Source organism: Phaethon lepturus, unplaced genomic scaffold (assembly GCF_000687285.1).
Source record: "Phaethon lepturus isolate BGI_N335 unplaced genomic scaffold, ASM68728v1 scaffold27686, whole genome shotgun sequence".
NCBI classification, from domain to species: Eukaryota; Metazoa; Chordata; class Aves; order Phaethontiformes; family Phaethontidae; genus Phaethon; species Phaethon lepturus.
The window spans coordinates 514-16,422 of NW_010546016.1; the positions used below are offsets into that span (position 1 = coordinate 514).

At 50.9% G+C, this 15,909-nt stretch overlaps 1 protein-coding gene across 1 annotated transcript; it reads right to left on the minus strand.

Annotated features, from left to right (window-relative positions):
- Positions 1 to 1,810: 1,810 nt before the first annotated feature.
- On the minus strand, positions 1,811 to 12,740 carry LOC104622404 (connective tissue growth factor-like). The gene is made up of 5 exons (XM_010289169.1): positions 12,672 to 12,740; positions 7,453 to 7,666; positions 2,964 to 3,215; positions 2,328 to 2,536; positions 1,811 to 2,122 (listed from the first exon to the last, which is right to left on the minus strand). The coding sequence occupies exons 1-5, from the start codon at positions 12,738 to 12,740 to the stop codon at positions 1,811 to 1,813; spliced, it is 1,056 nt and encodes a 351-aa protein (XP_010287471.1).
- Positions 12,741 to 15,909: the final 3,169 nt, after the last annotated feature.

Sequence of the window (15,909 nt, forward strand, 5' to 3'; positions counted from 1 at the left end):
ATTTCCGCGGAGTTACGGGCTGCAGGGCGGCGTTTATTGATGGCTGGGATTATCCTCCGGCATCAGGTTCTGCTTTGGGGTGGGACGCGTGGTGGGGTAAAGCCTCGGTGCTGCAGCGTGGCCCCTGCTCCCGCCCGGCCGGGACGGGAATTCAGCGTGATTTCCAGCGGTGAAAGGCAGGGAAGATTTAAGGAATGAGATCGGGTCCTTTACCTGGATATTTCTGCTAAAAATCAGCAGAGACTAAATGCAGCGATACCACGGCGCTGCCGAGGTGCACGGCGCCGCGTCTCTGCCGGCTGTGCCAGCCGGGCTGGGGGCTTAGGGGATCGACCGCTCCAGCACTGGTGGGCTCTCCCGGAGCTGCGGGCTGGTGACCGGCGCCTCCTTACCAGCAGAGAGACTCTGCACCGGCCTGCAGCAAGAAGGGATCCCACCGCCGGGGACTCCAGCACCACGCAGCTTTCTGTGCCGCCGCCTCGGTCACTCCAGATCTGCCCCATTTACAGTTCTGGGTGTTTTTCTTGCCGCTGCCGGAGACCCGAGCTGAACTGCGTTCCTCCAGCTTGTGACCCATCAGCAAAGACTCTGGAGCTGCAACGCAGCTGCAGCCCCAGAGTGGATGTGTGAGCCGGTGGGAGTTCCAGCCCCTCTCCCACCCCGGAGCCATTTCTGAAGAGACGACCGAAAGGGATGGCAGGACATGCTCATGACGGCACTAAACTGCCACGAGCAGCACCCGCAGGGGACACGTTTCAGCCTGGCAGCCGAGCTCACCCCCATTTCACGCTGGGAGAGCATCTCGGGCCTGAAAGTCCCCAGGGAACACTGTCCTGCCAGCACCGGGGGCAAGGCTACCGCCTGGCTGCATCCTTTCTTCTATAATGAAGCCCCTTCCTGGGCTCAGACCTTCTGCAGGAGGCCCTGAGCCACGCTCCGTCTCCTGCAGGGACACTACACAACTCGCTGTTTCCTTGTCTTTGCTGTCACCCTCACTGGCACACAAGGCTGAAAGGAATTTAACGAGGAAAAATAAAAAAGACAGCCCAGCCTTGAGAGAACGGGTCACCCAGCAGATGATCCGGCCTCTCCAGGAGCAAACTGATCGGGAGCAAAGCTGCCGACGGGAAAGCACGTGAGAGGGTGAAAGGTGGGCACAGGGACGGGGGAGAGCTTTTGCCAACTTGTTGGATCCAACTAGCCAAAAATAATTGAAAAGCTCAGCAGGAGCCCAGGACGGGGTGTGGACCACGTTCCTCACCAAGGAGGTTTGCATGAATACACAGCAGAGCCCCACTGCTGGAAAGCAGGCTGCAGAGCTCGGCTTTAGTTCAGGCCTCCTGGGCTTCCCCCATCTCATGCGCTGGGTTTGCCATGCAGTTTTGGCAGGCCAGCGGCCACGGGGAATCGTAGCCGCCGTGCTCTCGGGTTTGGGGAAAAAAAAAGGCCCGGCTGCGCGGGGAATCCGTAGCCGCTGTGCTCTCGGCTTGAGACAGGCTGGAGCCACGCGGCTTGGATCCACTCTCCCATCTGGTCAGTGGGAACATGGATCAAGTTTGAAGCTCAAGCCTGTTTCTGGTTCCTTCACTGTCCACGGGTGAAGGTCAGGAGCCTGGGGCAGATGGGGCTGATCCCCCTTGCACCTCGGCTTGTTAGGAAGGCCGCTGGGCCCACTGGTGGCCAACAGTGCTGTTCTGAAGAGCACAGCCCCTCACAGAGGGGGAAGAGGCTGCATCGTCCTGGGACACAGCCACCAAAGCGCTGCAGAGCCCTCTTGACACCTTGGCCTGCGGATCTGGCACAGAGAGGGCTACTGCCTCTCTGTCTTGACGTGGTCTCCAATCATCCTCCTGTGATAGGTGGCCAGGAAGATGTCGTTGTCTCGGGGGCAGTCGTAGTGGCAGGAGCACATCTTGATGAACATCATCTTCCGCTGGAAGAAGTCCCCCTCGGGGCAGCGGAACTCCACCTCCACGGTGCTGGTGACATACGGGGTGCAGCAGCGGCCGTCCGTGCAGCTGCCACAGAACTTGGGCCGGTAGGAACGGGTGCTGGTGCAGCCCGAAAACTCAAAGTGGAGGCTCTGGCGTGGCTTCGGGGTCCGCACGCACTTCTTCCCCTTCTAGAGAGAGAGCAGATGGGTTAACAGGGACAGGACAATCAGACGAAAGGTCCAGGTCCACGCAGTCCTGCGCTCTACCTCCGCCACGGGGTAGCAGGACACAGAACAAGTGGAAGCACAGAGCAAACCCTGTGAGACGGGCTCATGACTGACAAGTTGTCCCTGGAGTTCACGGTGTTGCGTTCCCTCTCCCCAAGCCCAGTACCTTGGTTTTCTCCATGGGGAAGTCGCAGGGCCGGACCATGCAGAGCCGGGTCTCCTTCTCCAGGCGGCACTGGGGGTTGTCGTTGGTTACTCGGGCAGAGATGCCCATGCCGCAGCTCTTGGAGCAAGCGCTCCACTCGGTGGTCTGCACCAAGCAGTTCTCCTGCAGGTTATTCAGCTCTGGCTTGTGTGCTGGATCGTCCCTGAAAACTGAGCCACGAGGAAGAGACACGAGACAAGGTTCAGGGCTTGGGACAAGGTGTAGCAGCTCCAGGGCTGTTCCCAACTTGGTCTAACTCTTCAGGAACAGTAGCAAAGGTCTGATCCATCCCGTGAGCACTTCAGCCTCTCAGCAGAAGGAGGACACAGGCGAGCACAGGGCCGTTTCCTACCTCAGCCCAGCTCCGGCCAGTTCTGCTGCGATATCAGAGGGTGCATGAGCCTCCCCGCAGCATCACGAAGGTCTCAACGGGTCTGGAGTTCAACACTCGGTACCCGCACGACGGTGCACAAAGCGAGCAGCCACCACCAGTTCCAACCCCGACGTGACTTAGGGCTCCGGTCCAAAGGCAGTTTGGATCCACCCCTGACCCCCAGCAAAGAGGTGCCGGCCCTGTCACCTCTGCTCACCACTCACCCGCCATGGCCGTTTTGAAGCGGTTTTCCTCACTGCCCTCCTCGCAGATCCACTCTTCGCAGCATTTATTGCGAAACTTCACCCGCCGGGGGTTGGGGCACTCGGGCGACGGCAGCCGCAGGTCGTCGGAGCAGAGGGGGATGCAGCCGATGGCCCCGTCCATGCAGATGCACTGCAGCTTGCAGGTGGGCTGGAAGCTCTCCCCGTTGTGGTAGATCTTGCCCAGCAGATCACAGGTTGCACCCTCGTGAGCTGTGGGAAGGGGGAAGAGGAGGAGGAGAAGCTGAGCAGATGGTGGGGGGCTGGCAGCACGGCCTCTGCCTCGGGGGCCACGGGGCTCCTGATGAGGGACAAGGTGCAGCCTCTCCCCTGCTCTGCCACCCCAGTGCTGGACGCAGCGGAAGTTGGCACATTTAATATTTGGCTCCCTGGACCCAAGGCTATTCCTGACTGATTTGTGGAAGCTGGCTCCAGCTGTGCCAGACCTCCCGAAGTTCTCTAGAAAAATCTCTTCTCCACTCGGATGAGCTACTATGTGGGACTTTGTCTTTACAGCCCTCCAGCTTGTAAACAGCCGGTTCTCCAGCCCGAGGTCTTCCTGGCCGGCTCGCAGAGTGTCCCAGCCGGTGGTGTTGTGCAAGATGCGTTCCTGACATCACACGTGAGCCAGCGGCTTTGCTCCTCGTTCCTCCTACCAGACCAAAAGGCAACATTCTCCTAAAAGCCGTTGGTTCCCCACATGTCTAAAGGTACCTACGAAAGGAAAATAACACTTTGGATTTATGGGTTTATGACCTTTTTCGGCTCCTCTGTGATACATTGATTTCTTCCTTGTTTCCAGCCACAACTCTGTTTCTCCCTGTCCGTTCTGATGTGCAGATCTCTCATCCCCAGCCCTCCTACAAGTCTTTCACTCCTTCCCGATAAAACCTAAATGAGCAAAAAAGGAAACGCAACGGTCTCTGACGCATAGGAGCAATATTCAGCCGGTGAGGGAAAGCAATGCTCACAAGTTCTTACATCTCTATTAGCCAAAACTTTTCCAACGGAAGTTTTCCAAAAAAAAAACCCTCTTATTTGATTAAGAGTTTTTCAGGCACAGATCAATGTCGGGAATGTTTTCAATAAGAAACAACTGAAGCATTTCAATTTGATATCAAAGATTTCCTTTATGCTCTTACTATAGCTCAACCGAAATACTTGTTGGACAGTTTCCATAGGGGGAAGCATTTTGCTTGGATAGTTATTTTAGATACTATAAGGATCAAGATGAAACATTTTGATATAATGGGAAGTGGAAAGTTCTCACACAGCCAAACAGCTATTCTCAATAACTCATGGAAATTTTTGAGATTCTTTTTTAATTTTTTTTTTTCTTTCATCCTGAAATGAAATGTTGAAATCTCAGAGTTGTTCACAGGATAGAAATCCTGCTTTTGGACATTTCTTGTCAGCTGCTGCTTTCTGCAATCCTGACCCTTAAAAAACAAAAAAATCCACACAAACCTCTCTTGGGAAGCTACCAAAATGAAGGATTCTTGGCTGCTTGCGGAGGCTTACCAGGAAACCTGATCTATTTTCCCCTTAGTCCCGCTCGCCCGTGGAACATTGTCTCAGACAGAAAACGTTTGAACCAAACAAGGAGCAAGATCCTCTTTCCATCCCACCTAGTCCTTGAGGGGACACAAATCCTTCTGGGCTGCTAATGCCTTGTTTCTGACCAGAGCTGGATCTCAACCTGCAACTCTTTTCAATGCCATGGGTATAAAAATACTCCTGTGCTCCTACTTAGAAGTTTCAAAATCCTCACTTTTTCCATCAAAGTGGAAGCCATCCACTTTCCCTCTACACAACCATTCATGCTTATTTTTAAATTCTCTTTCACTGTTTTTTAGCCCAAGCCCTCTCCCTCCCCGATGAACTGATCGTGCTGTTCCCTCAGCAGCACTCCTCCCCACCCAAGGAATGGCAGCCTGCTCAGGGGTTTTATTATGTTTTCAAAACTCAATCGTTTTGTCATGCCCTTCATTAGCCTACAATGACCTCACTTTCCCGTTGACCCGATCCAATTAAAGCACTGAAATGGATTGCGCCAGCGGACTGAGAGGGCTCTTTATTTACCAGATCCGCTTGGCACCGCTGCCACCTCCCGCCTCCAAGCACCAAGCCCAGCCAAGGAGACTTTTGCCCTTTTCTGCAGGGAATATGGCAGAGCTCAAGTGAGCCGTTCCAGTCGCAGCAGCTCTGCCAGCTCCCTGCACCCCCCCAGGCCACCCTACCACCCTTGGGCTCTCCTACTTACTATGGGATCGTCTCTACCTTCCTGGTACTCCAAGGTCTCTGCAGGAAGGGATGAAATCCTCTGCAATACATGAAGTGCTACATACTGTGACAACATTAAATAAATATACGGTAATTTTCACTTTGACGGTTCTCTTCCTGTCTCTTCTGATACGGCCTTTGGGCTGTTTCCCAACCCAGAAGTTGTTCTCATGACACTTAACACCTCTCTGCTCCTTTCTGCTCCCATCACATCTGTCTTGTTTGGATATGCGTACGCCCTCTCTTCTCTATTCACAAACACTGATCCTTCACAGAATCACAGAATCATTAAGGTTGGAAAAGACCTTTAAGATCATCAAGTCCAACCATCAACCCAACACCCCCAAGCCCCCTAAACCATGCCCTGAAGTGCCACGTCTACAGGTTTTTTGAACACCCCCAGTGACGGTGACTCCACCACCTCCCTGGGCAGCCTGTGCCGGTGCTTGACCACTCTCTCAGTACAGAAATTTTTCCTACTCTCCAATCTGAACCTCCCCTGGTGCAACTTGAGGCCGTTTCCTCTCGTCCTGTCGCTGGTTACTTGGGAGAAGAGACCAACCCCCACCTCACCACAACCCCCTTTCAGGCGGTTGTAGAGAGTGATGAGGGCTCCCCTCAGCCTCCTCTCGATTCATCACCCCACCTTCCTTCACGGCCTCCAAAATCCCCCATTTTCCAAGAGATTGGTGTGGACATCACAAAAATATCACCCAAGGACATTATGTCCCAAATCCTCAGTCTAGGATATCCTGATCTATGCTCATCAGGGATTTTTGCCATGAAAATCTTAATTTCTCATTTAAAGGCAGGAAGGACAGTTGTGGTCTGATTTTCTACACAGTGGGGATCTGGGACTCTCACTCCAAAATCTTTGTGAATACGAAGCACACTTACTAGAAAGATGTCCAGTCTTCATGTGAAGTCTTTGAGATGGAGACTCCTCCACACTCCTGAATTAATTGTTCCAGTGATTTAGCTACCTTTACTCTACAAACATACACCTCATTTCCAGTCTTAATTAGGCAGGCTACGCTTAGACCCGCTGGATGTTGTTACGCCTACGTTTACCTTATTAAGCTTCAACCATCAGCTCTTAGGTGTATCCGCGCCTACAGAAAGTACTAGGAAGCTTGCGTGGCTTCGAAAGATCACAGTAGCTGGGGGAAGAAAATTAAACAAATAACTTATAAAAACCTCTCAAAAGAAAGGAGGAAACACCTTCTACAAGTGAAATGCATTCTCTTAGAGTAAAAAAAAAAATTGTACGTCATCCCAGCTGTACCCCAAACGCCTCTGTCTCGGGGCGGTGCGAATGGTACAGCCGCCGGAGCATTTCCAGAGATGCCACGTGCAGTGACTGAACGCTTCCCAAAGCCTTAACATCAGCTTTCCAGCCCTCGTGTCTTCCTGGCTATTTTGAAAAGCTTGAATTTAAAAAATGGTCGTCTCTTGGCAAACACAGGGGGAGAGGAGTCTTGTTTTTAAACAAAGAACAGGAGACCGAGGAAATAACTTCCCCCCCCAAATAATTTTTACATGCTTTAAAAATAGCTCCTAAAAAAAACCCAAAAAATCAAAAAGATTTTTCTTTTCTGGCTGAAAAGAGGCACCAGGAGAGAAAACAGGTCTGCATATGTATTTACCTGGCTCAGTAATTCTCATGTTCTACAAATACACTGTTTTGCAAATGAGTTGTTCAGCTCCTTCCACCCACGCGCTCAAGCCAGAAACACAGTATGCCTCTTGCGCGTAAGCAGTCGAGTGCAAAATGCCAATCTCCAGTGCAAGGCAGTGAGATTTTGGGTGAGATTTTCCAAGCAACTGTACTTTCCGGTAAAAGTCCAGATTGCTGATATTTACCCACAGGTGCTACAGGGCTAGAGGACATCTCCTAAAAACGTCACGGAAACAAAGGAGAGTCCCAAAACCCCGCTCGCGCCTTTGGAAACATCCTGCATTGCAGGAGGAAGTAGGTTGTGTGTGTGTCGGTATCAGTGGATCTGTTGGCTCGCAGGGCTGGCACAGATCTCGTGGCATGATGCTGGATGAAGCTCCAAGCGCTGCGGGAAATTCTGACGATGCCGTGGGTTTCCTGGGAGGTCTGCAGGCAGAGGGCTGAGGGGGCACGAGAAAACCGCACAATAAAGGAACATACAGCTCTCACCTAAGCAGATCCCGCTGCCTCTGTGGATTTTGGAGAAGTCGCAGTAGAGTCCCTTGTGATGATCACAGGGTTTCTGCAGGGAACAGAGCTCGCCAAGCTGCCTGGCACACACCTTGCAGCAACCACAGGCATCCAACACATGGCTGGTGCCAGCGGGGCACTGCAGAGGCTGGGAGGGACACTGGCATGGATACGTGCAGGCCTGCGGTTCTACCTGGAGGGCAGACAAGCCATGGAGAGAATGAGTCTCCTGCAAGCCAGCCAGGCAGAGAAATGAAAAACACCGTTCTGCTTGAAGCACAGACACCCCATCAAGAGGAGCGAAGACCGACTTCGCCCTCCGCCGGAGAGCCCTGCTGCAGAGGATGTGTGTGCAGCTCCCGGAGGACTCGCAAGACTGATCTTTTTCTCATCCCTCACTCATCTGGAGCTCAAGGGGAGAAAAAAAAAAAGATGCCTCTGGGAAGCAGGGCCAAAACAAACAGCACGAGGAGTAGCTTGGAGCCCCATGCGCAGCTCAGCCCCCCGCTTCCCTGGAAGCAATATAATAGTAATCATTAACATTAAGCAATTCCCAGCAGTTACACAGCGCTGCTCGGCAGCGAACATCAAAGCGCTCTGCAGCAGCGTCATTAGACCCCCTCTGACGATGGAAGAGGCAAGGCGCACAGCGAAAGGACTCGCCCAAACTCAGCCAGCGCTGAAAACTGACCCAAAGGCTGCCGAGTCCTGTTTTCTTCCCCTGGATCTCATATTTTCTTCATTATTCCCAGAGATGTGCCCTCTCCTCTCCCCTTTCCAGGGAACACAGCGTAATCAACCTTCCTCGGGACCTCGTGAATCTACAGCTGCTCCACTTGGTAGGGTTTGAGAAGGGCTGACCACCTCTTGAAACCCACCCGTGGCTTTTATGCCACTTCAGGTGCTAAACAGAGATCAGGCTATGTCCGAAAAAGGGTTACCTTCTCCCCAGAAACCCAAGGATGCTTCAACCACTCCAATAACTCAGTCTGCGGCAGCGTGGAGCGAATATACCAGCCTCAGCTCTGGATGTGCCCAGATTTGGGCAAGGTTGTAAAACCACAACTGTGATGTCCGGAAAGACCCTCTTACACCTCCTCAGAAACATCAGTGTGCCAACGCTAGCCGGGTTTTTGTGTTCAGCTTCTGCCCACTAAAATTCCCCGGGTAGTTGAGAGGGCTGCGGGAGCACCGCTCCAGTTTGCAGTGCTCAGGCGCTGCGCGCAGCCGGACACGGGTCAGCTCCCACCCCAGGGGCTGGTACAACGCTCGCATGTAGGTGACGCCAGCAAAACGCTTTGGGGTCCTGTCTTGCTGTGAGCTGGGGGGAAGAGAAAAGCACCCGACAGGACAGAGCCCTCACAGCTCCGCTGCCAGACCCGGCCACCGCCACCCAGGGAGAGGGGCTGCAGCAGCTGGAAAGAGCCTGGGGGCAGGCGGGAGGGGGGAACACCTGGAACAGAGGCCAAAAAAATATCTTGCTACAGCTCTGTTTGCACTTGTTATATCCCATCCAGCCCTCGCTTGTGAAACAGCTTCCTTGGATATTGTGTTTGTCACCAATAACAGTAGTAAAACTTTTCCAGCTGTTTTGACTGTTGCTCAAAACCGCTGCTCTGACTTTAGCTCACATGGGGTCAGAAGATGCCAACGGCTTTGTATTTCTGTAACAATCAGCACAGTATGGCATAGGACAGGGATCAGTCTAAATCTTAACTCACAAGTCCTCCCAGAGTCTCACCCTGCTCGGCAGGAATCCTTGAAAACTCCTAGCGCAAAGTATTTTGGAAACAAGCCTCTCCTGCCTGTAGCCCAGCTGTGCGCAGACGGCAGCCTTAGAGCCACTCGCTGGGAGCTGGCATGTCACAGGGATCCCCTCCCGACTGCTGAAGTGCATTAAAAGACACTAAAAATACAGAAATGCTTTCCTACTGTTTTTCACGTATGCAACCGCTGTAGCTGCCAAAAAGGACGTGTTATTCAACCCTGGATGAGTGGGTGGGGGGTACATGAGATCATAAAAGAGGCAAAGCATTCCTAGCACAGGACCTATATTAAGATGCAATCCATGCACTTAAAAAAAAAAAATAATGACAACAAGCATTTTCCAACGCAGTGTCAGCCACAGGCCACATAAAGAAACGCTCTCAAAATAGCTCTCCTACTGAAAAACAAACCAAAACAACTTCTTTCAGGATAACAGAGAATGCAACAGAATTAACCCCAATGGAGTTTTCTTTCTTGCCTTCATTAGTTATTGTTAGTGTTGTTTATCTCCTTTAACAGCTCACCCAAAGAAACTGGACCACCTGGTTTTACCTTCTGTTTACAATCGGCTTCGCTTTCTCATTGTGTTACAGCTGCTTTTCAGCACAAGAACATCTGGATTCAGATCTCTGACACATCAGAGACCTGCCGGGTGACTCTGCACCCCTGCCTCTGCCGTGCCTCATTTCCCCCAGCTGTGAGCACAAGCACGGCTTAAAAGACCCAATTCATCCATATTTGCAGGGCTCTTTTCAGTACTTTGAGATTCTCCTGTCAGTCAGCTCAGACATGCCTCTTTTCATCACCCAGTCCACCTGGCCCCAGGGTGCGTTGGGGCTCCTGTTTGCTTGTTTTATTACTGAGCAAAGTCAGCTCGTGCTATTTATAACTCCTGCTCCTCTCACGGGCCCAGGAGAGGAGAGAATGAGCTGAAATCTTTTTTGGCTCATGTACACTCAACAGTGAGCACTGAATAACTGGCTGGCGGGGGAACTTCTTGAATTGGGGACAGCTGGTAGAAAGTCAACGTTGAACCAACTTCCTAGAGTTCTCCATTACTTAATTTGCTTTCACAGCAATTTCAGATAGGCTAAATAATAGATTACATTGGATTTGCATGGAGCAGCCTCCACCCGGCATTATTTTCAAGGACTGCGTCTAGGGGTTGTTTCAGCGGAAACTGCCCAAACTGTCCCAAAGAACCACAAGGACCTGCATTCAGGGCTTTGCTACACACCCATACGTAACACAAAGACCAGCATTTCCACGTACCGTGCCACCGACCTGCATGCAGAGGGGTTTGACTTGGAGAACATTTAATTTTCTTCCCCTCTGCAGAAGGGTATGTCCCCAAAACTACGCTTTTCCCATCATTGAGCAGGATTCTAACTTCAAGTTCACTATAGCTTTGACCCTGTTTCTGTTGAGGTTAGCAGTGCGTTTCAGTGAACTTCAAGAGCAGCAGAACAGAACCAGTATTAGAGATCAAGGCTATAGATTTAAGAAAGTGCTAAAGTCTGGAATATCAGCTCTCCCTGCTCCTGGCTTTGCTGGCAGCTCTCACATCGATCACAAACACCATGTGTAAATCTGCCACTCCCAGGACCTCTGCGCGATGGCCAAGCCACGGCAGGAGTGCGAACAGTTTGACTAGAGGAGTCCCTTGCCTGTGCTCCGTACACGTTCTCCACCACTGACTCCCAGGTCCCATCTGCTCAGCTGACAAGCCAGAACAAGCTTCCTCCCAACTGCCAGCACCGAACTCAGTCACCTGGGAGGATAGGAAAAGTCAGAATGTTCCTCCTGCTTCATATTCACATAAAACCTCTTCCCTCTACACCCTCAGGAAGGCACGAGTCGGGGGACACGAGCTCAGACCACTGCGGCAGCTCTGTGGCATTGTCAGGACTTCTCATTCCTGATCAGTCAATGTCCACACGAGCCCAGGGAACCAGCTAAGAGCGTCAAACTAAAGAGGGTTTTTAAAATGCATTTGGGCTCGTGACTGTATTCAAAGGGCTGGGAAAGGAGTGTTTTGAGGCTGAGTTAGCTGTTTGCAAAGTGCTTTGGGAGCCAGGGGTTAATGCTGCAAGGTAGAAGTAATATAATAAACACATAACTGGTTGTCTTTCACGCTCCAAGACTGGCAGTAGATAAAGCAGTCAAAACACACCTATTCACGTATTCCAAACACTGTTATCATGGATAATACCTGCTCTCCCCCCATCACAAGCTCTCAAGCACCTTCCCAAGGTTGCTGCAGCACAGAGAGAGAAGAACCACTACCCCCATTTCACAGACAGAGAGCGGAGACATGGAGACTTGCCCAGGCTGAGCCTGGCAGAGCTAGACATAACTCCCAGCAATCCTGGTTCTATTCTCACCTCTGAACAACACGGGAGGCAGATTCAGGAGTAACAGCTCTTGTTTCCTTGCTCAATCCACTAAACATCACTCTCAGAGCTCAAAGAAAGTCAAAAGTCCCGTTTCAAAGGCAGTTGGCATCATCTCAGGGTAATAATTAAGTGTCACAGCGGTGGGATTCACTGCTATCATTTATATGACCAATATGATGCTGCCAAAGCTGGGTCAGTGCAAGAAACAAGAAGACCACCCCAAACTGCAGAAGTTACCCCTAGACCGTAGTAGTTAGGTGCACAGGACACCTTTTCTGCAGGAAAGGGGCTGGCACGTGTCGAGTACTGCCAGGAGCAACCAAACAGACCTTATCAACCTGAAGTTTATTGCATCTATCAGCACAATAAGCCATGCAAGGCACAGTGGCTCCATGAACCTGATTTCTTCACCAATCCAAAAGGCACTTACTGCAATGTAGATACATTAATGACTGCAGCAATGCTCCTGCTATTCTGGCACTGATAGCACACAAAAGTCCTAAGCAGAATCAGCTGCTCTGTCAAGCACTTGTATTAACACAGAACCAGGCACAAATCCTGCTCTGGAGAGGCTGCAGTCTAATTTCCCCCTTGGGATCACTGGTTTTGGGAACACATGAGTGGATTCAGTGGCAGCTAGGGAACGATGGTGAAGGGAAGGAACTGGGATATGAGACTTTTATTCCTTGCAGTGACATAAACTCAGTGACTTCACCTCTCTCTGTTCTCTTCTTCCCCCTTATAAACCAGGGCTGGCTTCTAGCTCACAAGAATGGAGTGAAACGAAATCCATTCACATTTGCCAAGAGCTTTGAGATCCGTAGATGACAGGCGTTACGCACGGCGCAGCTCCGAGCGTGGCTTAGTTACGCAGTGCATGTGCATCGCTCTGCTAACAGCCAGCCTCCTCGCAGAAACCCTCGCAGGCAGGTGGCAGCTGGGAAGAGATATTCAGCCTAAAGCATTCGCATGCATCAAAGCAAAGAAGCTGCAATGCCCAGGCAGCAAACGGAGCTGCTGCCGTGCGATACATACCCAGCCAGGTGCGAGGAGGAGGAGGAGGAGGGACAGGGTCCAGGTCACTGTCCTCAAGTTGCCAGACATCCCGAGTAAAGGGCAGGGAGGGGATTCAGGCTGCCGACCGACTCGCTCCTCCTTCGGAGTTTCTCCTCTCTCTTTGGAGAAAGTTGCACACCAGCTCCTCTTTAAATAGGCTCCCGGAGGGGGCGTGCCCCGCACTTGAGTGACAATCTGGAAAGCAAGCCGAAATGGGTGCAACAAAAAATGTCCAAATTCCAGGGAACATGAGCAGATTCCTGTGGCCCTGGCGGTTACGGGGCTGCCGGTGCAGCCTGCAGCTTGGTTACTTTCCACGTGGGTAAATCAAGTCTCAGTAAAAGCAGGATTATTATTTTTTAATTTTTCCTCTTTTTAACTCCAAAAGTATGAAGCCTGGGACAGCTTTCTTGACACAACCCCCCTTTCCCTAGCTACATCCATTCCTTTTTGGCTGCAAGAGCTGAGGACTTAAATAAGCAGAGCTTTGTGGTGCTCAGTGTTTTCCCTTTGAACAGGAGGGAGAGATGGAAAGTTCAGCGCCGTTAGGTGTGATGAGGTACCATAGCTGACCGTGCATCACCAGCGCCTGGTGCTGCCAGCTCCAAGAAATGAAAGTTTCATGACTATAAAAACTGTTGTCTGAACTCCTGTAACGAGGAGCTGCTTGTTTTAAGAGGCGGTGGAAAGCTGCGGGGTGAAGGTTGTTGATAAAGGACATCAGTTTCCCATAGTGCTTTATTTGCTCCTCGGGATTGACGCGGGATATCACACATTTTTATTTCAGGGCGCGATGTTTTCTGTTTGCTGCCGAAATACAGAACCAGGCTTCTGCACAGCCTGCACAAAAAGCCCTCTAGAACACAGAAGAGTAGTTCTGTGTATTAAAAGAATTGGTTAGTTTATTCCCAAACAGCGAGCGGAACGCTGCCATGGAAAGATGAGGAGAAGGAGTGCAGCAGAGGGCACTCTTCATCCTTGCTGGCCTGGGGTGTGACAGAGCAGGTTGGGTACCGGACAGCAATCCTCTGTGCTGCACATGAAGTGGCCTTAAAAAGATGGAGCCGTGCCTTCAAGTCAGGGACCTTCACAGGGTTGAAGTGGTGCAAGATCCGAGTACTTACTTTGGGCCAAGATAAAGCAGGGAGCAGGAACATACGCAGAACACACCACGCCATACCGTGCCTATCACATCCCAGCAGAGTGTGCTGGGAAGCCGGACAGAAGATGAAGAAAAAATATAGGGAGTGTGTAGCGGGTCATTTAAATCCAGCCGCCCTCCTTCCTGCCTCCAAGTGTAGGGCATCTTAACTGGGAATCGAGCCCTGCATTTTTCTCAGGTCCCTTTAGGTCCCCTGTGCAACACCAGATCAGCCTCCACGCTCCCTATGGCACTGTTTGTCCATGGCTGAAAACAGACAGCTCCGACTCTTAATTAATTAGCACTTGGAAAGCCCCTTGGGATTTGAGGCTGGAGAGTATTAGCACAGTGCAAACCACCTTAGATGCACCTCCTTCTTCTCCTCTTCCACAGGACGAGGGATTTCGCAATCTTTTCCGTAACAGCTACCTCTACTAATGTCACAGCGAAGGATTATGTCTCCACACAAAAGATTTAATGTACTGGAGGTGGTATAAACATCCAGTGCCCTAGAGCAGCTCGGAGCTAAAGGCAGTCTAGCTGGATATAGATTCCTTCCCCTTTTGGAAGGCTTGGCACCTTAAACTATGTTGTCACCTAAAATTAGCTGCTCACATTTTGCAAGACATTCTCCCGCTGCTCGTAAATAAGACAGGGATAAAGTGCTACACACTTCTGTTCTCATTTTCTCACACAGCCAGAATATAAGCCACAGCTGAATTCCAAGCCATATGGGGCATTTGAAGGTGTTATGTTTGTGCCTTTTTAAAAGGACATTCCTTAATGTATGGCTCGATTCATACATTTGTCCTTGTCTGGGAAGCAGCAGTTGCACCTTGAGCCATGATCTTCCAAATTCTGCTTTCAGAATTTCTTTTAACCTGCGGCATGACCTCAGATGAACTGTTCAACCAAAATCGTAATGCTCACTCACCTGTCAGGGGTTTTGTGGGGAATATTCAGCACTAAACGAGCATTATGATGGCTGATTAAGTTTTCAACCTACAACAAAAATAAAGAATAATTCGATTATAAAACATCCTTACCAAGCTGTTCATCATCATCATCCACCGAATGCTTTCATTTTCCCAAAACAGTAGGATATGTAAAACGTACAGAGTTGCAATCCTGATCATCCTTCAAGCCACCTCAGCTCTGCCATGGCCAGCCAGCCGTCTCCCCTGTCTTGCCAAGAGACAAGCACCTGGATCCACTCTAGCTTCTTTACTGGAAAGCAGAACCAACATCTTGCACCAGCATCTTCACTGCAAAGTGCCAGGAGCAGCGCCAAGCCCTCCACATGAGGGTTTCTGGGGACAGAGGAGCCCACTTTGCCTCTCGGAGCCCAGAGCCAGTCTGCCACAAAGCCACCTTTTTACCACAAGCTGAAAAAAAGCAGAGGAGCAGCAGGACATGAAGGACAAGTGTTAGGTGGAGAGAGCATCGGCTTTTGGGAGCTCCCGACACCCATGGTCCAAGATTTTCTTAGGGCACTGGGACAACCAAAACTACCCCTAATGCCAGCACCTGAACTGTTCACCCCACTGGATGTGCCACATGCCAAGAAGCAAGAGAAGAACATGCAGGTTGAGTGACTCAGAATGATCAAAGAGAGGAAACACCCAAGTTAACATGGATTTGCGTCGCTCCTTTTTGCCTGAGCTGCTCCAAGTGAAGGGATAAAGATGTCAACCCTGTTTAAAATCTCCCCCAAGCAAAGAATACTGGGTGTTTAATTCACCTTGTTACATTCTCCTGGGTTCACTCACCATGCCCAACCAGTGGCTTTCCTGAATCGATAGTAATTTAAAAAAGAAGACATTTAGATAATTGCTAAAAATCATGTAAGGCTAAAGAATAAAATTAAGGCAAGCGTACGCACACTTTTTTGGCTCAGCGTGATCTCTCCCGGTGGCACTCTGCCTGCAGAAGCCAAAATAAAAAGCCGGTAGAAGCAGCATGGCAGGGGGAATCATGCTCACCCAGTCCTCAATGACTTCAAAGCTGTACCCTGTCTCAAAGCTGCTCGGTCGTCCGCAGAACATGCTGGTGGCTCTCAGGACTGCCCCTTACAGG